Source organism: Rhagoletis pomonella, unplaced genomic scaffold (genome assembly GCF_013731165.1).
Source record: "Rhagoletis pomonella isolate Grant_MI unplaced genomic scaffold, Rhpom_1.0 Rhpom_scaffold_00001, whole genome shotgun sequence".
NCBI classification, from domain to species: Eukaryota; Metazoa; Arthropoda; class Insecta; order Diptera; family Tephritidae; genus Rhagoletis; species Rhagoletis pomonella.
The window spans coordinates 71,044,877-71,072,407 of record NW_023458555.1 but is presented as its reverse complement, the minus strand read 5'-3'; the positions used below and the strand labels follow the sequence as shown (position 1 = coordinate 71,072,407).

Genomic DNA, 27,531 nt, shown 5'->3' with positions numbered 1-27,531 from the left:
ATAAACAAAAACATAAACATAAAGATGAGCACAAGGATAAACATAAATGTTGAAACAGAGATAAACATAGAGATAAAAATAAAGATCGAAAAAGATAAAAGATAAACAGAAAGATGAACATAAAGATAAACAATGATCAAAACAAAAAAAAACATAAACATAAGCTTAAATATAATCACAAAGATAAACACAAACATAGACATAAGATAAGCAGAAAGATGAACACAAAAAAACAAATATAAATACAACGCTAATCATTTACATAAACCTAAAGATAAACACAAAAATAAACGTATATATATATATATATATATATAAAGATAAACTAAAGATAAATACAAAGACAAACAAAGATAAACAAAAACATAATTATATACACAAAGATAAATAGAAGACAAGCATATGGATACCAAATTTGAATTGTCTTAAAGTGTTCCTTATATATTTAAGTTGTTTGATAAAAGAAAGTTAATTTCACCAAATTTTATATTTCTTAAAGAGTTCCTTATATATTTAAGTTGTCTGACAAAAGAAAGTTAATTTAATATGATTATTCGATGTTCAAAGATACAAAATTTCACCAAATTTGAATTTTCTTCTCAAAGTGTTCCTTATATATTTAAGTTGCGTACTGATTACTCAAAAGCTTGACAAATAAAGTTACTATTCTTGGAAAAACACACCTTTTGAATTACTTAATTAATGGATGTATATCTTCCGATTTGATAAGTCACCACCATCAAGTTTAAATGCTATTATCCTCTTATTTTAACAGCATTAGAATTTATCAAAATAATTTAATAGTTAATATTTGTGATTTTGATTAAAAGTGCTGTGAACATAATATTTAGAAACAAGAATAAATCTGCGATAGCTATAATGGGGATCAACGATCATTCCCTTTACAGATCTAGAGGAGATTAATTAGTAGTCAAACCGTCTTAATCGAGATGAGTTGTTGACTTAATTTTAATTAATTAATATATTTAGACATTATACTATTTTGAAATGTTATATTCCATACATAATTATATTTATTTTAGTATACACCCTGTTTACTTTGAAAGCAATTTAATAAGTACTTTGAATTCTTCCTTTTTCTTTGTAAGCAACTAACTTTATTAACATGGCGATGTCCTAAAACCAAGTTAATTATCCGACATTGCATATGCTTCAACTACTTTAAAATGCGTAAACTGCATAAATAGTTTGTTTCCAACTACTTTGTCAACTGATTAATTTCTGAGACAAGTCAGTTATTTCCGACAGGGCACTAGCATTAAAAATTTTATTTTATTTTTTTAACAAGCCGTGACTAATAACTTTGTAAAATTCTGTAAATGTGTGTTGTCTTCGCATGAGGCAGTACCAAAACTTGAAAATTTGTACTTAAAAAACGAGAAAGAAAAGTAGTTGAATTAGTTTCTTTTAGTACGCATTTACATTAATAATTTTTTAACATATTTTATTACTTTAACACAATTCGGAACTGAAGAAAAACTGGCGCTTGCTCTTTACTCTGAAATTGAAGGATGGAAAAGTTAGTTATAAGTCTATAAGCAATTCAAAAACATTTTACATTGATTTTTTAAGCCCGTGGTCACAACCGCTACACGAACGGAAACCATTAGACAAATTACAACAAAGTTTTTCTTCGGCCCTTTCTGGATAGTAAATATGACGTCTTTGCATATTTTTGGTGCACAATAAAAATGACAAATATTGAATTAACACACTTTTTTGAAGCATACCACGGTAAAGCCGTTCTTCTGGGTATGCACTTACAGTTGCACGACAGCACTCAAAACTTACTCTCGCATCTCGTTCGCGCACCCGGGCAACGTGAGCAACCCATGAGCGAGCTGCGGTAGCAATCCCGAGCGCAGTCTTGGGTCATGGACCGCAGGGATACCATCCTAGAATGTCAGGGTATTACTATCCAGTCAGGTGCTGTCGAGCTCGAAATATTTAACGTTTATACACCCCCTGTCGCCAACTCCGCGGCAGGTTATCACCCTTATGGTGGTGCACTCCTCAGAGGTGAAAAGAGTATGGTAGTCGGTGACTTTAACGCGCACCACGATCTTTTGAATTCAAGCCTGTCCAATGATCGTAGGGGGGCACACCTGGCTGAGCAGATAGACGATTCGACATTCTGTACAATGAATGACGACGCAATCACTAGGATTATGGGCAGCTCCTGCAGCTCGCGGAAGAAGTGGGAAGAATTGCAACTTTACTTTTGATGTGAGCAAACTTTGGCCAACCGTGAGGTCATTGTCCAACCCGACGAAGCGTGACGACAGAGTCGAAATCTCATTCATTTAATTTCATTCAAATAGTCAAATAGGTTGGAGAATGGTTTCATACCTTGCTGCCTTTGTAAAGCCATAAAGCGTGAAATACACGAGGAACATGGTTTCAAACTTAAGTTACAAACATGGTTGATAGCTGCCGTGACATTGTTGCAAACTTTGTTTCAAACATCATTTTTGCATAGGAATTTCTGACTACACACAATACAATTAGTTGCAATGAGGGCGAACAATTTTCCAGACCACAGGAAATGTTTCAGGCTTCAAAAAACATCTCCTATTCTCCTGTTTCCCGCGATGTTTACACTACAAACTGATGTTACAACTTTTGTTTGAAACAAGGCCATACACACAGTAACATTAGGTCTGATCCGATACTTTTTGTGTAAACTCCTGTAAAAATGTCAAACATCAAAATTACTCTAAAGTGAGAGTTAAAAGTGAGTAACAATAAAAAGTGCGATAACAAACCAGCATTTTTCCTGTAAAAACGTCATCCAATGATCGCTTGACAATTTTCATGATTTTGACAGAAGAAAAAGTTCGGTTAAAATCTTGCAGCTGCATTCTGTACACCTCGCTCTCATTTACAAGATTTTGGAGTACAGGATAATTTTTCCTGTAACTTCCTGCAAGTTCGTGTAAAAAACTGTAAGTTCATGGAGTACTGGATCAGAGCTATTGTTTCCAATATGTGTAAAAATCAAAAATTTTCATAACTTCAACTGTGACCGTATCATTGTTTCAAACATTCCCATACACGGGTAACATTGACTGTTCCTCGTGTATTCGCCGCTTAAACGAATTTGCAGAGAACAAAGTAAACTATAATCATTTAAGGGGAAATACACGACACCAGCTGGCAGGCACCATCAAGCGATTGTACCATCAAGCTCGAAGCATATAATATACCAGCATGCTGGTACAATATTTATTTCTTTATTATAATTTGTCTAGCATTTTGTTAAACATTGGCTTTTTAATTCACAGCTGCAATATTGAGAACTTTAATCTTCCACAAACACGGTTTTGACTCATATAGTGGAAGAAATTTAAGCCAAAATACTTTTTACTTAAAAAATTAGCTTATTTCTCCACTCACGAAACCAGCATGCGGGTACAATCATAAAAATGTCAAATAGTTTTTGATGTCGAACCAGCAGGTGGTTCAATCGCACCACAAGAACATACACGGTCAATCGGCTGGCTCCAACACATGATGAAGATGTACGGGTCCGTTTACAAAACCTTTTATTAATGATAACTAGTTTCTATCTCATTATATTATAATCGATAAATAAATCGCTGCAGTAAGGTGGAACAACTACGTATGATAAGCAAGTATCAAATAGCACGATTCAGAAAATAAAGGTCGCGCCATTCGCTGACCGCTAACCCTCTCTTCGTCGATTTGCAGATTTGCATTTGCAAGTTTTGTGTTTGCAACCAAGGCAACCGTTTGCATTTTATTGTTGTAAATTTCCAAATGCACCGAATATGCAAATACAAGAGCATATCGTCGCTACCATGTCAAACTCTCGAATGTGAAAATCGGTACTTTTCAGGATAGCAAAGAAACTTGTAAAAAATGTGGTTGTTATTAGGAAAAAGTGTGGGATTCGACAATTTGTAAAATGTCGAAAACTTAAAAGCCTGATTACACCGAAGACATATTTGGTTGGAAAAAATTGTTGAAAAGATAACAAAGATCGAAAAAGGCCGAAATTGACATTTCTTAATTAAAACAATGGGACTTGAAATTAAATTATCTGTTTTATTAATTTCAAATTAGCATTTATATTTCAGTAATTTTTCAGTTTATTTATAATTCTTCGTACAGATGAAAAACTATTGCTTGTACATACATACATATTTTGAAGACATGTCACCATACATACATAATTATAAAGATGTATAAATGTAATTCACAAAAATCAATAGAAACCTTGATATGGGGAGGTGGAATACGCTGAATTTTTTAGCATACTCTGTTCTTTTACTAAGGATATTTTTAGTATGATTCCTTCTCTTTTGGTAAGCGGATTTAGGTTCAGTGCCACCTCAAGAATTAATTAAATTCATTTTATTTTTGCGTAAACACTATAATAAGTAAATAAAAAACTTGGGGAGAGTGGCAAAAACCAAAAATGGACGAAAGGTGGAATGCAATTAAAAACATAGCACAATCGACCAATTTTGATTTAAAAAATATACTAATCCTAGTTGAGTTTGCTTTGTGTATTAAAGGAACAACTGCCTCAGTAGAAAGGACATTTTATGTTGAATCAAAGTTTTGAACGTTTATTATAGGTTTCAAATTGAAGTCTCATTGACATTGGTTATTTTGCTACACCAACTTTACATTGAATTCCTTTACAAAAAAAGATCTTTCATCTTAAATTCATGTTCAACATAAAAAGGCGTTCATGCCAAAAACTAATCAATTCAGAACTTCGACTCGTGTATGGATTTTCACAATCTGACAATCCCTATAATGATTCCAGAAAATTATAAGAATAATAAAAAGTTATGAAATTATTAGCACCAATAGCTGACACCTCGAAAATACAAATAAGCCACAATACCCGCAAGTATAATTTTTTAATTTTGTACGTTTAAAAAAAATAAATAATAATTAAAAGTCTATAAAAATCAATTTTTAGCACAAAATCGCCAACCCCCGGCCCCCTCCCCCTGCGGGCGGCCTGATTTGAAATTTATCAAAAATGTGTATAGCAGGGATCACACGATTTATACATTTGCACATTTGGCAGCCACAGAGTGGTGTGGTCTAGAAATTTGTTTCAAGAATTAGTTCATATAAATAACAACTTTCCAAACAACACCTCTCTGTTACTGTGAATGTAATTTCAATATTGTTTTCACTTACCGTTCTTACAAACGAATAAGAAAGGGGTAGAAGATCACATATACAAGAGTTTCGGTTACCTCAAAAACTCATAGAAACTTTGCCTGAAATCTGTGGTAAAAATCTTTCTGTTAGGTCAAGCTGGCGTCCGGAATAAAGCGCAAATAGTTATGGCAGCCCTAGGCATACTAGTAATTAACTTTACGAGAATTTCGGATTTATCGAAAATCACCAAAGTTGTAGACAATTTTTAATGCGCAAAATACACCACAAAAATATTTGCACTAATACCAATAAATGCGAATAACAATTGGAAAAAATCTGATTTGTACAAAGCTACAAAGCGCGAGAGCATGATTTCGTTAACCACTGAGCATGTAGAGTGAATTGTATAATAGTGGGTGACATATGTGACCCACTTGACTAACGTAAAATTAACAACTGGGTTAATACTATTCTTAAATTTTTGATTTTGGCTCTATTATATGCACATACGTTTCATACGTACGCACACCTTATTTAATCAAACGTTGGTACAACCGTATGCACACGCTGTAAATTTGTTTTAGCGCCAATACTGTTATCGATTATAATAAAATGAGATAGAAATTAGTAATATCTAATAAAAGGTTAACACAGAAAAGTATAAAGAGCAATATAAGCTACACAACCGGCATGACAGGCAATTTTTTTTACGAAAATTTCATGTTTTAAAGACACAACGATCAAACATCGATATATCTACGCAATAGTGGACAAATTTTGAGCAGCAGAACCACTGTCTGTAAATGTTGTGAGCGGAAAAGCAACGCAAACGGGTCGTGCTTGTACTGTGAGAAAATAAAAAAGTGAGTTTGACAAGCCGGTTGTGTAGTTTATTTTTCCTCTTAGTACATGCTAATGGGTACCATAATAGCAGAAGAGCAAATGCAACCCTGCCATGTATTTTGTTGTTGCTTGAGAAGCCTAAAATGTCAAAACAGAAAGAAATGTAAGCACGTTCGACCAATCAAAAGCAAGCAAAAAGGATGCTAATGTATGTGCGTGTGAATGTGTATATGAATGTAGCAAAGTTTGCCAGTTCAGATTTTTCACGAAATAGAAAAAATCAAATGCAGCCCCTCTGCTACTACCTGTTTAATATGCCTTGATGGGTACTTTGCAAAATGCCATCCTTGCCTGCAAAAATAAGTTGCTTATGAGAAACGATTTCTCATCAAATGATATCATAACGAATTACACAGGCCTGCGAAATTTTATTATTATTTGTTGTTATTTTTTTGACTATCTAGCTATGTTGAATTAAAAAAATCTTTGTTTTTTTCTAACACGTCGGGATCTCTTTTACCTGTTCTTATATTTTGGAGTATTTATGCAATTGCGAAGAAAATAACTTTTATCCCTTTTCTAAGCATTAACTTCGAAATTTCATAAGTTTTGCTGATTTACTTAGTCTTTTTTGAGTATTTTTACTAAAACTGTTTGTTTTTTTAATTAAAAATTCAAATTTAAATTGATTGCTAAAAATTCTAAAATATACATTTCACCAATAAAAAACTCTCGATATGCTAGAAAAAACCAAAGATGTATTTAATTTAACATACCTAAATGTTCAAAACAATTACCTAAGTTATTATTGGAAAAGTGAAAAAAGTTGAAATTCGCATGGCTGTGTTATTGAAATTAAGTTTAATTTTGGATTCTTATTAAAATGCCATTTAGCTTTCGTGTGATTTCAAATAAATTTTATTTAAATATGCGAAACAAGTGGCAACACTGTTGCTCGTTCTTTGAAATTGTTGTTGCACTTGCTTGTTGGTTTATACTTTGTGCTGCACAGCTGATTGTTGTTTGGCGAGATTGATAAAACAACCCACCAATCAATCTTGATTTTGGTACAAACGCAGGGTTGCATATCTCATATTTAAATAGCCAATATTGGCCATTTAAATGCAGATTAAATGTATGATCTGAAAATAAATTTTCGAAGTTAATCTACAATCTATACTAAAATAGGCCATCTAAAAATGGGCCTAAGAGAGCCCTAATAAAAGTATGGGGACGTATTATTGATTTAATACAAACCGAAATTTAAAATTTTCGATTCGTACGAAAATATGAATACGTCCCATTGATTATAGTACATTTCTTTTTTAATTTTCTGTTTGACGCAGAAATGCTCCTAGTTCTTCTGGGTGAATTTGTACATCAAAAATAAATTTTCTCAAAATTTAGGAAACTTTAAGTTCAGAACTTAATTGAATCCTGATTCCGAATTTATATCGAAAGGAATAAGTGAATAGTATAATAATGTGTGGAAAGTATAAAGTGTTCCAAGTCCCACTGAAATGGAAATATTGATGACGTAATGGAATAGCCCATTTAATATAAAATGGTGATATTCGTGACCATCTTCAATTCGATATGGAGTATACAAAATTATATAAAGAAAACTCATTTTGATGACAGTCATGAAACTGGCAATTCAACCATATGTATAAATTGTCATCAAAATATTCATTTGATATCGAAAGCACACTTTGATAACGTCACAGAAGAGGCCACCGTACATGATATGGCTATTGGCATGACTGTCTCCAAACTGGCGGATACACATAAGACATTTCACTTTGATAACTCTCATCGAAATGATCATATTACATTAAAAGCGATCGATGACGGTCATCAAAGTGACCAGAAGTCACCGAAATGTTCGTTAAATGTCAAGAATCGTTATCAAAGTGTTCAGTTCACATATATATAAATATATATATATATATATATATATATTATATACAGTAATAAACGTTTTCGCAGTTTTTCGCCATTTGCTCCCCGAGGAGTACTTTTGGGTTGTGTGCAGTGCCTTCGTTTGCGCGCACGGCAACACTTACTGTGGGGAATTTCGACTCATGATTAGAAAAGTTCTTTTCGAGGATAAAATATACATAATTATGTGTTATTTATGAACAAAATGTAGGTTAAGGGTCGGTTGTTCAATGTCTGATTAGCTCTAATCGGAGGTAGAAGCTCCGGTTTAATACAGCGACTGCTTTATCGATCCCATGTTATATGCATTACGTCCAGATCGTCGATAATGATGTACTGGTGATAACCAGACATTGAACAACCGGCCCTAAGTATAATACTCATTTTTAATGTATGCTGATACTCATGCTTAATGAAGAATAATATCAATAATTAAGTTCATAATTAACGCTTGTGTTTTATAAACTGGAAAACTCAAATAGCAATTATAGCACTGAATGGAGTTTTCTTAAATGTAAGTTTAAAATAAAGAAAAAAGTCCATTATAAGATTATATTTTTATGAAAAACGTAAATTTTGTGAATGTATCAAGAAAAATTCTAAATTTTCGAACATATGTAAGTCTTTATTAAAAAAAACAAGGTTTGTATAGTTACATAGACCCCAATGCCTGCCAGCGCATCCGCCCAGACAGCTCATTAAGCACACCCAAGTTTCATTGATCTACAAGTTATAAGCGTTTTCAGCATTTAGCAGTTCATTATCATGTACGGTGTAATATAACAAGTTATACACTGAACTATGATAATCTGTACTGGCATCTATAATAATAGACAATAATTTGCAATGGTTTTACACTTTTGCAACTAATTTCGGTCATTATTACACAGTCATTACTTGGGCCACACTGCCATCATACGGTTGTTGCTCCCTTCATACCACAGTAATTTTGTATACAACTCTGAATGAACAAAATGCATGCTCCATCTCATTATCAACCCTGATCATATTTTACCCCCGAGGAGTACTCAAAAAGGTTTATTACTGTATATCAAAGTTTTGGGTTGTTGTAGTAGTCGTTGTTGTTGCAGTTATATTCACTCCTGAGGAAGGCACGGGGTTGTGTGCTGCTATTTTGCTGCATTATTATTAGATAAATAAATTTAAGCATTTGACAAATCGTGAATTTATTAAAAGAAAATTATAAATGGTGTTGAAAACCCAAACAAACGGTCGTGCGAAATCTCTATTTTTGTGTATTGTTAAAATTTATACATGACGTATTGATGGTAATACAAGCAATTTATTCTTTTGTGGACTTTATGTTACTTGAGAATTTAGACAACGTGCGAGCTGCCAGGTTTTGTTATCAATATAATTAACACAAGCTTTTCCGCGTGGTTGCCTTTCAATAAATAGAATAAACAAATATTCGCAAATAAATTGGATTTATTTTATAACTAACAACTAACGTACGCTTTTTGTTATTTTCTCCATTTTGATTTTGACTCTTTATTACCGCCAACAACTTTATGTGTATACAAGCTTTCAAAATTTTGCGTAGTCCCATGAGCTAGTTAAAAACTATGGCATTCGTATTCACAACGAGAAATCTCGAAATTTTTGTTTGGTCTTTCCAAATTTTCTCTTTTTTATCAGTTGGCCAAGACCCTCAGTGGCAGCGCTCCGAGCGTTGAGATAGTAATTTCATGTCAATTAGTAGAAAAGCCCATGTTGAAAAAACTTTTTATTATGGCGAGAAAAATTTACATTTCTGCTGCGCCAATTCGTAACTTTTTACTGCTGGAAATTTTTGACAGTTGCTCTGGTGCAAAAGAAGTTGAGCAATTAAAATCAGAAATTATACAAAAAAGACTTGTCTTTGCTGACAGTTATTCTTCTAGAACTAAAAGCCATGCATTTATTATACGCCTTAGTAATAAAAATAGAACAAAAAAACTCTTCAAAACCGTCAGGCCGGGTTGAAAATTTTCATTCACCTCATAGTTAACAAAAATTTACTATCCGTAGTACTTTTCTATCAATTCGCAAATGCCGTTTGCACAAAAAAGGTTATGAAATGGGTTTTATTTAAATCGTTTAGAAAATGAGTCATTTACGTATACCATTTTATGTGGAATTATTCAATAAATTTCGTTTTACACATACTTTTTGAAACTATTTGGAGTTAATAATTTTTGTTTCATAAAAGCAACCCTGCGTGGTTGGAAGGCGGATGTACCAATAATTTCATCCCTGGCATATTCATCCCCGAGGAAGGCAGTCGCCAAATTCACCGAAGGTTGTTTACTGGTTATATTGTGCTGTATGTACTGTGCTTGCGGAAGATGATTAGATTCCATAGTTGTGTCTTTAATGTGTCCACAGGAGAAGACCGGTTAATACGTACTTGTAGTAAAATAGAGCGATCATTTCGTAATTTCTACAAAGACTTTTGGACGCCGAAGCCTGTAAACAGACCTCCATATGAACATTTCACTCAAGTGGGCGATCCAATTTTGCGTACTAAAGCCACACAAGTACCCGATGGACTTATCGGAAGTAAAGAAGTTACCTATATAGTGGAAAAAATGGTCAAAGTATTAAAGAAATTTGATTGCGTTGGGGTTGCAGCTCCTCAGGTCGGGATATCGCTCCGCATAATTGTCCTGGAGTTTCGCGAAGGTCTGAAAGATATCCTGCCAAGACCTGTTTATGAAGCGAGAGAAATGTCGCCACTTCCGTTAACGGTAAAGTTCAAAAAGATTTATGTTTCACCATGAAGAATTTGCATATGCTCATTATAGCCACTCTGCACTACGCTTTTTCAAGTTACACTTTCGAGGAACATTCTGCTTTGTAATTATGTATGTATAAAGAGGTCAACCAAATAATTTTTGAGCAAAAAAAAACGGACTTCAATTCTCATAAAAATTTAAGATTATCGTTAATCTTTTCATGATCCAATGATCGGATTTAAACCAAATTAGAATGGGACCACATGTGAGGTAACACCTTTCCTTTAAAAAAAGAGTTATAGAAATCGCTTACGTGGTCCAAAGATACGCGGTAACATACATAAAAAAAATAAAAATAAAAAAATCCGACGAATTGATAAAAATTTTCTCCTTTTTGTGAAGTCGGTAAAAAAAGGTAAAGGTGCACTGTTGCACAAGACGAAAAATTTACGAACAATTTCGAGACGGGTATCAATGGACGCATTTTAACACCAATAATGGGGAAACGTTCCTTGATGGCCGTTCGTTAAAGGTGTGGTGGGCGAAGGGGGAGTGGGCGTGGCACCTCCAACCGACCTTTTTGGAGAGAGCATGAACCGCCATTGACAAAAATGCAACCCCCGACCACCTAAACCTATGGTTCCCTACGTACTCCTTAGAAAAATGGCCAAAAATGGAAATTTTTGTTCCGTCCACAGTATTTTTGCGTAGAATTCCTTTTTGTGTAGGCGGCCTTCGGCCGCGCTTAGGGATTATAACCCTTACTACGTAGAATTCTCCTTTCTGTGTGACCTAACTGGGGCTACCGCCCCAGTGATGTAACCTTGGGAAAGGATGAGGTAACTAGAATTCTTTTTCTGTATGGTAAACCTGGGGCTGCCGCCCCAGTGATGTCTATTTTGGTTACTGGGTGTTTTATAAAAATGTCTTGTATACAAAAATGTGTATACTCAGCAAACAGTTAGGTTTGATATGCATTTGAGAATGATTTGAAATCAAAGCCTTTATCAAATGTCAAACGTTTGAAAATGATTTGATATTGATTTGAAAATTACAGCTTTCTCAATAAAAAGGGGAGTTTGATCTCCATTTGAGCATATGATTAACTCTCAAATCAATTTCAAAAGTTATTTATCAAATGTACTTCAAATGTGGAAATAAAATTTACAACAGGAAATGTATATTTCATATTTATTTATTTTTCTTCGCGATGTACATATGTATGTATGTACATAACAAAAGAAACAAGATAAAATAATTTATAATAAATTCGTCTTGAAGGACTGCAGCTTTTTCAATCCGCGCAAACATCAGATCCACTAACTGTGGGCTTTCTCTTTTAAATTTTTTCTATTCATTGTTTTTTTTTTCAATTGATCTTAGTTTTATTCTTACAACTTTTGATTTAACTGCGCATTTTTATAACGTTTGATACTTGACATCTTTCATTAAAATAAACTTCAAATGAATTTCAAATGTAAAATTTAAACCTCGTTTTCAATTTGAGAATCATTAGAGAAAAAGATTTGATATCAAGTTGAGAAATACTTTTTTTTCAAACGTTTAAAACTGTGTTTGCTGGGTATAAAAATGTATTGTGCAAGTGAATATTTAACATTTTTCAAGCGAATAAACGCAAATGAAAATTGTGATTTTTGGCAATTTTTCTAAGGGGTCCCTAGGGAACCATAGGGGACCTAGGTGGTGGGGGGGTTGCATTTTTGTCAATGGCGGTTCATTCCCTCTCCAAAAGGTGGGTTAGAGGTGCCTCGCCCACTTACCTTTCGCCCACCGCCCCTTTAACGAACGGCCATAAAGGAAAGCCAACCCCCAATAATAATAATCCGAGAGCGGAAATTAACTTCTTAACCGACTTCCAAAAAAGGAGGAGGTTATCAGTTGTCGGAATATTTTTTTTTTATGTATATACATATGTTACGCATAAGTTTAGACGACGTCAACCGATTTCGATAATTCTTTTTGCATCGGAAAGGTAACGTCTCAGAGGTGGTCCCATACTAATCTGGTTTAGATCCGATCATTGGATCATGAAATATATATATATATTTTTAAGTCGGTTTTTTTTTGCTAAAAATTACTTGTTAAATAATTAGAGTTCTTTGGAAAATTTTCCATTACGGAACCAGGCTTTCGAAAAAATTAAAAATGTGGAGGTGTAGAGCGGCTCTCCATTCTAAATCCGAAAACCACCCCCTCCGAAGGCTTATACATTCCCACGACAACCGGTTCTACGTACCGGAATGACTTGGGTTTTACCTGACCAAGGGCTGTTGTTTCGGCGATATAACACCGTTTAGGTCGGCGAAGTATCTCAGAAGTTGTTCATCCTTAGGGCTACATTCGCTACGTTTTCTCCTACTCAGGGATGGCATCGAGTCAAACCCAGGGCCAGAAACCTACACCTGCTGTGTATGCCAGAGAGGACTACACCACAACTCCACTTCTGTCAAGTGCAATGCTTGCGAGGGGTGGAGTAACCTCAGAGTCTGCTTAGGACTACGGACACATCGGTATTGGACCACGTCTTTTGTGGCCCCCTGCTGCTCTAACAGAGCAGCCTCCACGGCTAACCCCAGTCCACCTGAGCAGTCCCACACAAACACCACGGCACAACAACATAACACAATAGACCACAAAACAACGGCTACAGACCACAGAACACACACAACCACACCACCACCCACACGCCGCCGCCAACAACTCCTGGTTCCTGCTACAATCTGCACGGTATGTCAGACCAGGATATTCCGTAATGTGACATCAGTCAAGTGCAACACCTGCCTTGGCTGGTGCACCTTAGGGCATGCTCAGTTCTGCGCACCACGCGAGATTGGACGAGGAACTTAGAGAGCCCGTGTTGCGCTGCTCGGTCGCAGACCTCAACTGCGATGCCTCCCGCCACCACCACAGGGCGGCAACCACCTCAGCAGCGCACATCCCTCACACCCCGCATCACCACACGTCTCTCGAACCACATGAAGCTATCAATTTAACTGTAACGGGCTTCAGAGCAAGATCGAGGAGATAACCGTCTTCATGGGAAGGCATGGCATATTCATAGCTGCGGTCCAAGAGACGAAGTTGCACAGCAATTCAACACTCATGAATTGTGCCGGGTGCAACGTGCACCGTCGAGATCGCGAGCGGGATAATGGTGGAGGCTTAGCGTTCATTACGCACCACACCGTGCAGTATCGTCTTATCGAAGCAGACATCGACCGCAGGGATACCACCCTAGAATGTCAGGGCATTGCTATCCGGTCAGGCGATGTTGAACTCGAAATATTTAACGTTTATATACCCCCTGTCACCTGCTGCCCGGTAGGATATCACTCTGACATAGGTGCGCTCCTCACCGTATTGTAGTAGGCGACTTAAATGCGCACCACGATCTTTGGCACTCAAGCCTGTCAAACGATCGTAGGGGAACTGACTTGGCTGAGCAGATAGACGATTCGACATTCTGCACAATGAACGACGACGCACCCACCAGGATTATGGGCAGCTGCTGCAGCTCGCCAGACATAACAATAGTCAGCGCTGGTCTGATAAACAGCATAACATGGCGACCTATGCTGACTTTGGCATCAGACCACCTGCCCATAGTCATCTCGATCGATAAACCAACCGACTTTGCTTCCGCGGAGCACCGAACATATATCAACTTTTCAAAAGCTGATCGGAAAGGCTTCGCGGAATTTTCTGAGAGCACCTTCGCTGCGCTTTCCACACCAACCGACCCGATCCCGGAGATACCCGTATCAGGGATCTCAACGCGGAGATTCGGCACGCGGTACGCGGTAAACGTACATAAGCGGAAGAAGTGGGAAGTGCATCTAAAGACCTGCAACTTCACCTCTGGTGTGAGTAAGCTTTGGTCAACCGTGAGGTCACTGTCCAATCCGACGAAGCACGACGACAGAGTCGAAATTTCTTTCGGCAACCATGCTTCGTCGGACCCGGAGCGATGCGCTAGCTATTTTAGCCGGCAGTTAATACTGCATCCTCCGGTGGACAAAGCCAAGCGTTGAGTGACCAGAAGGCTGCACAAACCGCCAACAACCTGTGCCCCCCTTGCTTTCACTTGCGGTGAAGTTCAGGTGGCCATCGGGAAGGCGAAAGCCTCCAAAGCCATGGGTCCCGACGGAATATGCATGCTGATGCTGAAAAATTTGGGTCCTGCGGGGGCAGCGTACCTAACGGAGGTCCTCAATTTGTCCATGGCCACTCTCATCATCCCAGAGGTCTGGAAGGTGGGGAGAGTGGTCCCACTGCTCAAACCGGGAAACCTGCCAATAACAATCCTTTCCCCGGTAGCGAAGACACTCGAGGCCTTGCTACTCCCGTATTTCACAAACCATTTGACCCCAGCGAAGCATCAGCATGGTTTCCGTAAAGTGCCGAGTACAACAACAGCACCTAACGCCATAAACACTCGGATAACTCCGTGGCAGTGATGTAACCTCTTGTTACCGTATTTTTAAGACCACCCTCTATGAGCTATGCCTACAGTACATCCCTATTCTTAAGAAGAAGGTGTACAAACTACCGTGGTACACGAAGCGTTTAAAGCATCTAAAAAATTTAAAAAACAAATTTAGCAAATTGTATAAATCCTCAAACGACTCCGCGCATCTTCTTAAGTTCCGGTACTTTCTAAAAGAATTTAATTGTTTGAACAAATTTTTATACCGAAATTATATTTTAAACTTTGAAGCTAATATTATCTCGAATCCCAAATCTTTCTGGCGTTTCATTGATTCCCGAATATCTTGCTCATCAATTCCAACAAATGTTTTCTACAATGGTCGCTCCGCAAATTCAGCCTCTGACTCGGCAAACCTATTCGCTGAGTTTTTTTGCGCTAACTTTGTCAATGACATGGACTCGAATATAACGGGCTCTAGCTCTTCTAGTGACTCTTCGCTGAATTTTGGTTCGCTAACCATTTCAACCGAGGACGTTATCAAAGGAATTGGTGATCTTAAGCCATCTTCACAAGGCGATGTAGAGGGTTTCTCGGCTTTTTTGTTGAAAAACTGTCTATGTTTAGCTGAGCCTCTTACTGCAATCTTCAATCACTCTCTGGCCTCGGGCATATTTGTGGACGACTGGAAACAAACGTCTGTAACCCCTATCTTTAAAAGTGGGAACAAAAATGATGTCCGCAACTACAGACCGATATCAAAGCTATCTTCAGTCTCCAAATTATTTGAGATTGTTGTAAGCTGTAAACTGTCTTTTGCTGTTAAAAACCTAATTTCTACTAATCAGCATGGGTTCGTCGCTAACCGCTCAACAGTCACAAACTTGGCTATTTTCAGTGATTACTGCTTATCTGCTTTTGAAAACAAAGCTCAGGTGGATACCATCTACACTGACTTCTCGAAAGCTTTCGACAAAGTATCACATCGTTTACTTCTGCTGAAACTGATCTCTTTTGGATTTCATTCGACATTTTTGTCTTGGGTTAAATCGTACTTAACTGATAGGCGCTGCTTTGTAGTAGTCGATAATGCAACCTCAAAACCGTTCATCGCGTCCTCGGGTGTCCCTCAAGGCAGCATTCTCGGTCCCCTATTTTTTGTGCTTTTCATCAACGATATCAGTTCTTGTTTTAAATTTGCTAATTACCTACTTTATGCTGATGACCTTAAAATATTTGCAACTATCAAAAACCTTTATGACTCAGCCAACCTGCAATCGGACCTGAACAGAGTTCATGAATGGTGCTGCAAAAATCAGTTGACGCTAAATATCGGCAAATGCTTTCATGTATCTTACAGTAGACATCTCAATACTTTGCATACATCATATTCTATCTCTGGCTCTGTTTTGCAATCTGTGACCCAAATGAAGGACCTTGGTGTTGTCTTTGACTCCAAACTCGCATTCAATAGTCATGTCGATTACATCCTTTCGCGCTCATACTCGATGTTAGCTTTTATCCGCCGAAACTGTCAGGCGTTTACGAACCCTTACACTCTTAAAACTCTGTTTTGTGCACTTGTCAGGTCAAGACTGGAGTATGCAACGTTTATTTGGAGGCCTTACACTAAAATTCTAGCTAAACGATTAGAACGTGTTCAAAAAGTTTTTATAAAATTTGCTCTCCGTTCATTAAATTTTTCTTTGCCACTTCCTTCATACTATTCTCGCTGCCAACTAATCAACCTTACAACACTGGATAACAGAAGTTCCATTTTAGCGTGCACGTTTGTCGTTAACATCATAATTGACTGCCCTTCTCTTCTAGAAAAGATTGCATTTAATATTCCCTCTAGAATCCTCCGCCATTGGGATTTCTTTAAAATAGGTTTCTCTAGAAGCAGTTATGGTGCCAACGCTCCGATCTCTAGAACGTGTGCTGAACTTAACCTAGTCTTCAATGCTTTGGACATTGATTTCTCACAATCAGGCCCTGCCTTGGTTACTCATCTGCGAACATTTTTCTCTGCGCTATACCACTAGCGATGTATTTAATCTTAGCTCTTGTGAACTTAATGTATTTAAAATTTATCTTAATTTTTAAGTTTTAGTAGCACTTAATTAGTGTTAGCTGAGTAGTCTGTAAGAATATTCTGTATTCCAAGACTGAAATAAATAAATAAATAACTCCTGGCCTTAACCATAAACGTCCCTGTGAGAACGATTCTAGTAGTTTTGGACCTGTCAAAGGCTTTTGACACTAAGGCTCATACGGTGGTCGGCAAATTATCTAAGTGGTCGACACTCGTCGGCACTGTTTAGAGACAAATCGAGCAAACTTAGAAAAATAAAACAGGGGTTCCACAGGGTGGTGTCCTTTCCCCACTACTGTTTAACTTTTACATTTCAAAGCTCCCTCAACCACCAGAGGGAGTCTCGATTGTCTCTTACGCCGACGATTGCTCGATCATGGCGACTGGGAATGGAATTGATGACCTGTGTTCGAAAGTAAACGGATATCTCTGTGAACTTTCTCGCTTCTTCACTGCAAAGTGTCTAGCCCTCTCCCTTATGAAATCCTCCGCGACCCTGTTCACAACCTGGACGAAGGAGGTAGGCTACCGCTAGGAATTCACGTCGATGACAAACCAATTCCGACGGTGAATAATCCTAAAATACTCGGAGTAACACTCTGCAGCCTGCTCTCCTTCTCTGTGCACGCAACCGCTATTGTCAATAAAGTACAGAGCCGCAACAAGGTCCTCAAGTCGCTAGCCGGCAGTACTTAGGGCAAAGACAAAGAAACGTTGCTGGCAACATACAAGGCAATAGGCCGGCCCGTTTTAAACTACGCAGCACCAGTGTGGTCGCCGGGGACTAGTAGGACGCAGTGGACGAAGCTGCAGACGGTACAAAATACAGCACTTAGGACAGCGACCGGATGCCTCCTGATGTCACCAGAACACCACCTCCACGATGAGGCGAAAATGCTCCCAATTAGGGAGCACAACACGATGCTCTGCAAGCAGTTTCTTGTTGGGAGCCACATATGTAGCCACCCAAATAGACAGCTGCTTGCAGAGGAGCCCTCGCCGAGGCATTTCAGGAGGCATCTATATAAACTGACGGACGAAGTCCAGAGGTTCATTAAGCAGCCTCTGGACCCGTCAGCTCACAAACAGGCCCTGAACGGCATTCACAGGGACGCAGTCTCGAGTTATGTAGACTCAAGACCTGTCAATGCCGTTCTAGGCACACAAACACCGGACATTGACGCGACGGAGCTCCATCTGCCTCGGGAGACCAGAACAACAATAGCCCAACTTCGCTCTGGCTACTGCAGCAGGCTAAATTCCTAACTGGGTAGGTTAAATGCGGATGTGCCGAACGAATGTCCGGCATGCGGAGAGACCCCTCACGACTCGAAACATCTCTTCGCATGCCCGGAAAACCCCACAGCCCTAACGGCGTCGTCCCTATGGACCGACACCGTAGAGGCTGCACGCTTCTTGGGGCTGCCGTTAGTGGAACTCTACGACAACGACTGAGATATCAGCCGATCTGGGCGGGGTTGTTGTAGCCGCTACAACAACAACAACAAGGAGCAAATGCACAATACCTACAATTCTTGAATTACAAAAAAAGGATCGCTAGAGACCATTGAGGTGAACATAACGGTATATTTTTTTGGGGAAACCACAACTACAACAATTATTAAAGGTCAAAGTTAAAATTAAAAACTTTTTGAAATTGACATTTCTCAAAAACCACTTCATGGAAAAATATTGAAGTCATTTGATAGCGAATTTAATTCTCTTTAATTTGATATACATATTTATACATATACCTTTTATAGTTTTCACAAAAATTGAACTAATGTGGAAAAGAAGCTTTGGTAAAAGTGTACTTCAGCGGAACCAGGCCAAAATTGACAAAAAAAATCAAGAGGGGTATCAATCTACGCGCTTTAACGCGAATAATAACAATCCGAGACCGGAAATTAAGTTTTTTATTTAATTTAACAGTTATTCGCAAAAAACACTTGCACTTTTCGCACTATGTTTTAATGCGATCCCCGACCACCAAGGCCCCCTATGGTTCCCTAGGGACCCCTTAGAAAAATGGCCAAAAGTCACAATTTTCACTTGCGTCTACAGTATTTTTGCGTAGAATTCCTTTCTGCGTAGGCGGCCTTCGGCCGCGCTTTAGGATTATAACCCCCAAATAGAATTCTCCTTTTGGTGTGCACCAACTGGGGCTACTGCCCCAGTGATGTAGCCTTGGGAAAGGATGAGGTAATTAGAATTCCCTTCTTGTGTGGTAAACCTGGGGCTACCACCCCAGTGATGTCTATTATGTTTCATAAAAAGTGCAAGTGTTTTTTGCGAATAACTCTTTAATGAATTAAAAATGTAAAATAAAAATATAATGTATAAATATGTATATCAAATTAAAGAGAAATAAATTCTTTATGAAAACATCAAAAATTTCCAAATCCATGAAGAGGTTTTCGAGAAACATTAATAAAAAAAAATGCTTAATTTGAACTTTGACCTTTAATAATTGTTGTAGTTGTTGTTTCCAAAAAAAAATATATATATATCGTTACGCTCACCTCAACGATCTCCATCGATCCCCATATGCATTTTTTTAATTTGAGAATTGTAGGTATTCTACATTTATGCCTAGTTTTTAAGTAATTTGAATTGAAAATTGCAAAAAAGTAGACCAATTGAACTGAAAAGTCCGTGCTGCCGCGTAACAAAAAATGCCAAAAAAAACTCCGAAGACGGGAAACAAAAACGCACATAATATAAAACTCGCGCTATTTTTTATTACAAATTTTCATTATTTATCGAAGTATTGATTTTTATAAAAAAAGCGCTTTAAAAATATAGGAGTTTTATTATATGCATTCAACATACATACAAGCAGTACAAGAGTATACCGTTGTTGTTGTTGTAGCGGCTACAACAACCCCACCCAGATCGGCTAATATCTCAGTCGTCGTCATCGTTGTTGTTGTTGTTGTTGTTGCAGCGGCTACAACAACCCCGCGCAGATCGGTTGATATCTCAGTCGTTATCGTCAACTTCAACTAACGGCAGCCCAGAAAGCGTGCAGCCTCTATCGGGTCGGTCCACAAGGACAAAGCCGTTAGGGTTGTCGGGTTTTCCGGGCATGCGAAGAGATGTTTCGAGTTATGTGGGGTCTCTCCGCATGCCGGACACTCATTTGGCACATCCTCATTCAATCTACTTAGGTAAGAGTTTAACCTGCTGCAGTAGCCAGAGCGAAGAGGCTGCTTCACGAACCTCTGGACTTCGTCCGTCAGTTCATATAGATGCCTCCTGACGTGCCTAGGCGAGGGCTCCTCTGCAAGCAGCTGTCTGTTTGGGTGGCCACTTCTGTGGCTCCCGATCAGAAACTGCTTGCAGATCATTATGTTGTGCTCCTTTATAGGGAGCATTTGTGCCTCATTGTGGAGGTGATGTTCTGGCGACATCAGGAGGAAGCATGTCGCTGTCCTGAGTGCGGTGTTCTGTACAGTCTGTAGCTTCGTCCACTGCGTCCTACTAGCCCCGGCAACCACACTGTTGCTGCGTAGTTTAAAACCGGCCGGCCTATTGCCTTGTATGTTGCCAGCATAGTTTCTTTGTCTTTGCCTCAAGTACTGCCGGCTAGCGACTTGAGGACCTTGTTGCGGCTCTGTACTTTATTGACAATAGCGGTTGCGTGCGCAGAGAAGGAGAGCAGGCTGTCGAATGTTACTCCGAGTATTTTGGGATTATTCACCGTCGGAATTGGTATGTCATCGACGTGAATTCCCAGCGGTAGCCTGATCTCCTTCGTCCAGGTTGTGAACAGGGTCGCAGAGGATTTCGTAGGGGAGAGGGCTAGACACTTTGCAGTGAAGAAGCGAGAAAGTTCACAGAGATATCCGTTTATTTTCGAACACAGGTCATCAATTCCATTCCCAGTCGCCATGATCGAGCAATCCTCGGCGTAGGAGACAATCGAGACTCTCTCTGGTTGTTGAGGGAGCTTTGAAATGTAAAAGTTAAGCAGTAGCGGGGAAAGGACCCCACCCTGTGGAACCCCCTGTTTTTTTTCTGACAGGGACGGTTACGGTTAAGGGCACGAGTTATCTGAGTTTTTATGGCGTTAAGTGCTATTGTTGTAATGTGCACTTTACGGAAACCATGCTGATGCTTCGCTGGGGTCAGGTGGTTTGTGAAATACGGGAGCAAGGCCTCGAAAGTCTTAGCTACCGGGGAAAGGAGGGTTATCTGCCGATACCAATCTCCTTTGTTGGCAGGTTTCCCCGGCTTGAGCAGTGAGACCACTCTCCCCACCTTCCAGATGTCTGGGGTGATGAGAGTGGCCATAGACAAATTGAGGACCTCCGTTAGGTACGCTACTCCCGCAGGACCCAAATTTTTCAGCATCACCATGCATATTCCGTCGGGACCCATGGCTTTGGAGGCTTTCGCCTTCCCATTGGCCACCTGAACTTCACCGCAAGTGAAAGCAAGGAGCACAGATAGTTGGCAGTTTGTGCAGCCTTCTGGTCACTCGACGCTTGGCTTTGTGAACCGGGGGATGCAGTATGAACTGCCGGCTAAAATAGCTAGCGCATCGCTCCGGGTCCGACGAAGCATGGTTGCCGAAACAAATTTCGACTCTGTCGTCGTGCTTCGTCGGATTTGATAATGACCTCACGGTTGACCAAAGCTTACTCACACCAGAGGTGAAGTTACAGGTCTTCAGATGCTCTTCCCACTTCTTCCGCTTATGTACGTTCACTAGTAGCCGAATCTCCGGTTTGAGATCCCTGATACGGGGATCTCCGGGATCGGCCTGACGAAGGCTATCACGCTCATCGGCTAGAACAGCCGCTTCAGCAGGGAAATTTGGACGTGGGTCCGTAATACATCCTGACGGTACGAAGCGAGCTGCAGCAGCGATGACAGCCGTGCGGAACTTACGTTCACCAAGGTGGACGTCGGTTGATGTGGGGAGAGCAGCGAAGCTGTTTTAGTAAATTCCGCGAAGCCTTTCCGATCAGCTTTTGAAAAGTTGATATATGTTCGGTGTTCTGCGGAAGCAAAGTCGGTTGGTTTACCGATCGAGATGACTATGGGCAGATGGTCTGCTGCTAAATTCAGCATAGGTCGCCATGATATGCTGTTTATCAGACCAACGATGACTATTGCTATGTTTGGCAGCTGCTGCCCATAATATCCTGGTGGGTGCGTCGTCGTTCATTGTGCAGAATGTCGAATCGTCTATCTGCTCAGCCAAGTCTGTTCCCCTACGATGGTTTGACAGGCTTGAGTGCCAAAGATCATGGTGCGCATTGAATCACCTACTACCATACGGTTTTCACCTCTGCGAAGCGCACCTATATCAGGGTGATATCCTGCCGGGCAGCAGGTGACAGGGGGTATATAAACGTTAAATATTTCGAGCTCAACATCGCCTGACCGGATAGCAATGCCCTGTCATTCTAGGGTGGTATCCCTGCGGTCGATGTCTGCTTCGATAAGACGATACTGCACGGTGTGGTGCGTGATGAACGCTAAGCCACCACCATTATCTCGCTCGCGATCTCGACGGCGCACGTTGTACCCGGCACAATTCAACAGTGTTGAATTGCTGTGCAACTTCATCTCTTGGACCGCAGCTATCAATATGCCATGCCTTCCCATGAAGACAGTTAGTTCCTCGATCTTGCTCTGAAGCCCGTTACAGTTAAATTGAAGGAGCTGGTTCGGGAGACGTGTGGTGATGCGGGGTGTGAGGGATGTGTGTGGTCGTGCCGCCGTTGGCTGTGTGCGCTGCTGAGGTGGTTTCCACCCTGTGGTGGTGTTCGGAGGCGTCCCAGTTGAGACCTGCGACTGAGCAGCGCAACACGGGCCCTCGAATTCCCGCGCCCAATCTCGCGTGTTGCGCAGACCTGAGTATGCCCTAAAATGGCACCAGCCAAGGCAGGTGTTGTACTTGACTGATGTCACATTACGGAATATCCTGGTCTGACATACCGTGCAGATTGTAGGAGGAACCAGGAGTTGTTGGCGGCGGCGTGTGGGTAGTGGTCTGGTGGTGTGTGTTCTGTGGTCTGTCATGGCTGTGGTATGGTTTGTGGTGTTGTTGTGCTGTGGTATGGTCTGTGGTGTTGTTGTGCTGTGGTGGCTGTGTGGGGTTGCTCAGGTGGACTGGGGTTAGCCGTGGAGGCTGCTCTGTTTGAGTAGCAGGGGGCCACGTATGACGCGGTCCACTGCAGATGTGTCCGTAATCCTGAGCAGACTCTAAGTTGACTCCACCCCTCGCAGGCATAACACTTGACTGAGGTGGAGTTGTGGTGTAGTCGTCTCTGGCATACACAGCAGGTGTAGATTTCTGGCCCTGAGTTTGACTCGATGCCAGCCCTGAGTAGAAGAATACGTAGCGAATGTAGCCCTATGGACGAACAACTTCTGAGATACCTCGCCGACCTAAACGGGGTTAGATCGCCGACAGCCCTTGGTCGGGTAAAAGCCGAGTCATTACGGTACGTAGAACCGGCTGACGTGGGAATGTTTAGTCATTGTCGTCAAGTTCCACTAACGGCAGCCCTGGAAGCGTGCAGCTTCTATCGGGTCGGTCCACAAGGACAAAGCCGTTAGGGTTGTCGGGTTTTCCGGGCATGCAAAGAGATGTTTCGAGTCATGTGGGGTTCTCCGCATGCCGGATACTCATTTGGCACATCCTCATTCAATCTACTCAGGTAGGAGTTCAAGCTGCTGCAGTAGCCAGAGCGGAGTTGGGCTATTGTCGTTCGTGTCTCCCGAGGCAGATGAAGCTCCGTCTCGTCTATGTCCGCTGGCGGTATGCCTAGAACGGCATTCACAGGTCTAGAGTCTACAAAACTCGAGACTGACTCCCTGTGAATGCCGTTCAGGGCCAGTTGGTAAGCTGACGGGCCCAGAGGTTGCTTGATGAACCTCTGGACTTCGTCCGTCAATTCATATAGATGCCTCCTGACGTGCCCTGGCGAGGGCTCCTCCGCAAGCAGCTGTCTGTTTGGGTGGCCACTTCTGTGACTCCCGATCAGGAACTGCTTGCAGAACATTATGTTGTGCTCCTTTATGGGGAGCATTTGTGCCTCGTTGTGGAGGTGATGTTCGGGCGCCATCAGGAGGCATCCTGTCGCTGTCCTGAGTGCGGTGTTCTGTACAGTCTGTAGCTTCGTCCAGTTGGGGTAAACGTTCTTCGGATTTGATAGTTACCTCACGGTTGACCAAAGCTTACTTACACCTGAGGCGGTGTTACAAGTCTTCAGATGCTTTTCTCACTTTTTCCGCTTATGTACGTTCACAGCCGCTTCAGCAGGGAAGTTTGGACGGAGGTCCGTTATGCATCCTTCTGGTACAAAGCGAGCTGCAGTAGCAGTGACAACCGTGCGGAACTTACGTTCACCAAAGTGGACGTCGGTTGGTGTGGGAAGCGCAGAGAAGGTGCTCTCAGTAAATTCCGCGAAGCCTTTCCAATCAGCTTTAGAAAATCTGATATAGGTCCGGTGTTCCTCGGAAGCAAAGTCGGTTGGTTTATCGATGATAAGATGATTATGGGCAGATGGTCTGATGCCAAGGTCAGCATAGGTCGCCATGAGACGCTGTTTACCAGACCAGCCCTGACTATTGTTATGTCTGGCGAGCTGCAGCTGCTGCCCATAATCCTGGTGGGTGCGTCGTCGTTAATTGGTAGAATGTCGAATCGTCTATCTGCTCAGCCAAGTCTGTTCCCCCACGATCGTTTGACAGGCTTGAATGCCAAAGATCATGGGGCGCAATAAAGTCACCAACTACCATACGGTTTTCACCTCTGAGCGCACCTATATCAGGGTGATATCCTGCCGGGCAGCTAGTGACAGGGGGTATATAAATGTTAAATATTTAGAGCTCAACATCGCCTGACCGGATAGCAATGCCCTGACATTCTATGGTGGTATCCCTGCGGTCGATATCTGCTTCGATAAGACGATACTGCACGGTGTGGTGCGTGATGAACGCTAAGCCACCACCATTATCTCGCTCGCGATCTCGACGGTGCTCGTTGTATCCGGCGCAATTCAACAATATTGAATTGCTGTGCAACTTTGTCTCTTGGACCGCATCTATCAATATATCATGCCTTCCCATGAAGACGGTTACCTCCTCGTTCTTGCTCTGAAGTTCGCTACAGTTGAATTGAAGGAGTTTCATGTGGCTCGGGAGACGTATTTTATGCGGGGTGTGAGGTATGTGGGTTGCATTGCCGCCATTGGCTGTGTGTGCGCTGCTGTGGAGGGTGCCGCCCTATGGTAGCAGTGGGTGGCGTTGCAATTCGGGTTTGCGACCGTGCAGCGCAACAAGGGCCCTCGAAGTTCCTCGTCCAATCTCGCGTGTTGCGCAGACCTGAACATGCCTTAAAGGCAGGTGTTGCACTTGGCTGATGTCACGTTAGGGAATATCCACACACACCGTGTAGATTGTAGGAGGAACCAGGAGTTGGCGGCGGCGTGTGAGTGGTGGTGTGGTTGTGTATGTTGTGTGGGCTGTCGTGGTTGGGGTGTGGTCTATTGTGTTGTGTTGTGGTGCTGTGGTGTTTTTGTTGAGCTGCACAAATGGACTGGGGTTAGCCGTGAAGGCTACTCTGTTTGAGCAACAGGGAGGACCTAAACGGGGTTAGATCACCGAAACAACAGCCCTTGTTCGGGTAAAACCCGAGTCATTCCAGTACGTAGAACCGGCTGTCGTGGGAATGCGCCTCCTCTTTTCACTAGCGGTGAAGTTCAGGTAGCCATCGGGAAGGCGAAAGCCTCCAAAGCCATGGGGCCCGACGGAATCTCCATGCTGATGCTGAAAAATTTGGGCCCTGCGGGAGTAGACTATTTAGCCAAGGTTCTCAACCTGTCAATGGCCACTTTCGTCATTCCAGATATCTGGAATATTGGGAGAGTGGCCCCACTGCTCAAACCGGGGAAACCGTCCGACAAAGGAGAGTCTTATCGCCCGATAACCTTCCTTTCCCCGGTTGCGAAGACACTGGAGGCCTTTCCACTACCGTATTTTACGAACCACCTGACCCCAGCGAAGCATCAGCATGGTTTCCGTAAAGTGCACAGCACAGCAACACTTAACGCCATATATACTCAGATAACACGTGGCTTAAGCCGGAACCGTCCCTGTGAGAGAACCATTCTAGTAGCGTTGCATCTGTCAAAGGCGTTTGACGTCAGCCACCCCACGCTGCTAGAAGACATAAGGCCGCCTCTCCCACAGACGCCCAAACGGTGGTCGGTGAATTATCTGAGTGGTCGACACTCGTCAGTAATGGTTAGAGACAAATAAAGTATACCTAGAAAAATATAACAGGGGGTTCCACAGGGTGGTGTCCTTTCCCCATTACTGTTTAACTATTATATTTCCAAGCTCCCTCAACCACCAGAGAGAGTCTCGAATGTCTCTTACGCCGACGATTGCTCGATCATGGCGACTGGGAATGGATTTGAGGACTTGTGCGCGAAAGTAAACGGGTATCTCTCCGAGCTTTCTCGCTTCTTCACTGCAAGGAGCCTAACCCTCTCCCCTACAAAATCCTGTGCGACCTTGTTCATCACCTGGACAAAGGAGGTCAGACTACCGCTAGGCATTCACGACGATGACACACCAATTCCGACGGCGAATAACCTCAAAATACTCGGAGTAACCTTCGATAGTCTGTTCTTCTCTGTGCACGCAACCGCAATTGTCAACGTAGTACAGAGCCACAACAAGGTCCTCAAGTCGCTAGCCGGCAGTACTTGGGGCAAAGACAAAGAAACGTTGGTGGCTACATACAAGGCGACTGGATGTCTTCTAATGTCGCCAGAACACCACCTGCATGACGAGGCGAAAATGCTCCCCATAAAGGAGCTCAATACAATGCTCTGCAAGAAATTCCTATTAGGGAGCCACAGACATGGACACCCGAACAGACACTTGCTTGCAGAGGAGCCCTCGCCAAGGCACGTCAGCAGTCATCTATATGAACTGACGGACGAAGTCCAGAAGTTCATAAAGCAATCTTTGGACCTGTCAGCTTACCGACACGCTGTGAATGCTGTTCTAGGCACACAACCACCTGACATCGACGAGACGGAGCTTCATCTGCTTCGGGAGACTAGAACCACAATAGCCTAACTTCGGTCTGGCTACTGCAGCAGGTTAAACTGATACCTGAGCAGATTAGATTCACATGTGCCAAATGAGTGTCCGGCATGTGGAGAGGCGCCCCATGACTCGAAACCAGTGTTGATAGTTTAAGTACAGTTGTACTTTTTTCAGTTTTAGTTTTAAAAAGTGGAAAAGTACAATTTACCGATTTT

The 27,531-nt window shown here is 41.3% G+C and overlaps 1 protein-coding gene across 1 annotated transcript in view; it reads left to right on the top strand.

Moving 5' to 3' along the window:
- Positions 1 to 7,759: 7,759 nt before the first annotated feature.
- Positions 7,760 to 27,531, top strand: part of LOC118733089 (peptide deformylase, mitochondrial-like) — a 131,857-nt gene continuing 112,085 nt past the window's right edge. Inside the window, exons 1-4 of the mRNA XM_036462296.1 lie at positions 7,760 to 7,895; positions 10,223 to 10,255; positions 10,342 to 10,703; positions 10,761 to 10,820. Of these exons, the coding sequence (XP_036318189.1) occupies positions 7,760 to 7,895; positions 10,223 to 10,255; positions 10,342 to 10,703; positions 10,761 to 10,820 (591 nt within the window). The remainder of the gene's footprint in view (positions 7,896 to 10,222; positions 10,256 to 10,341; positions 10,704 to 10,760; positions 10,821 to 27,531) is intronic.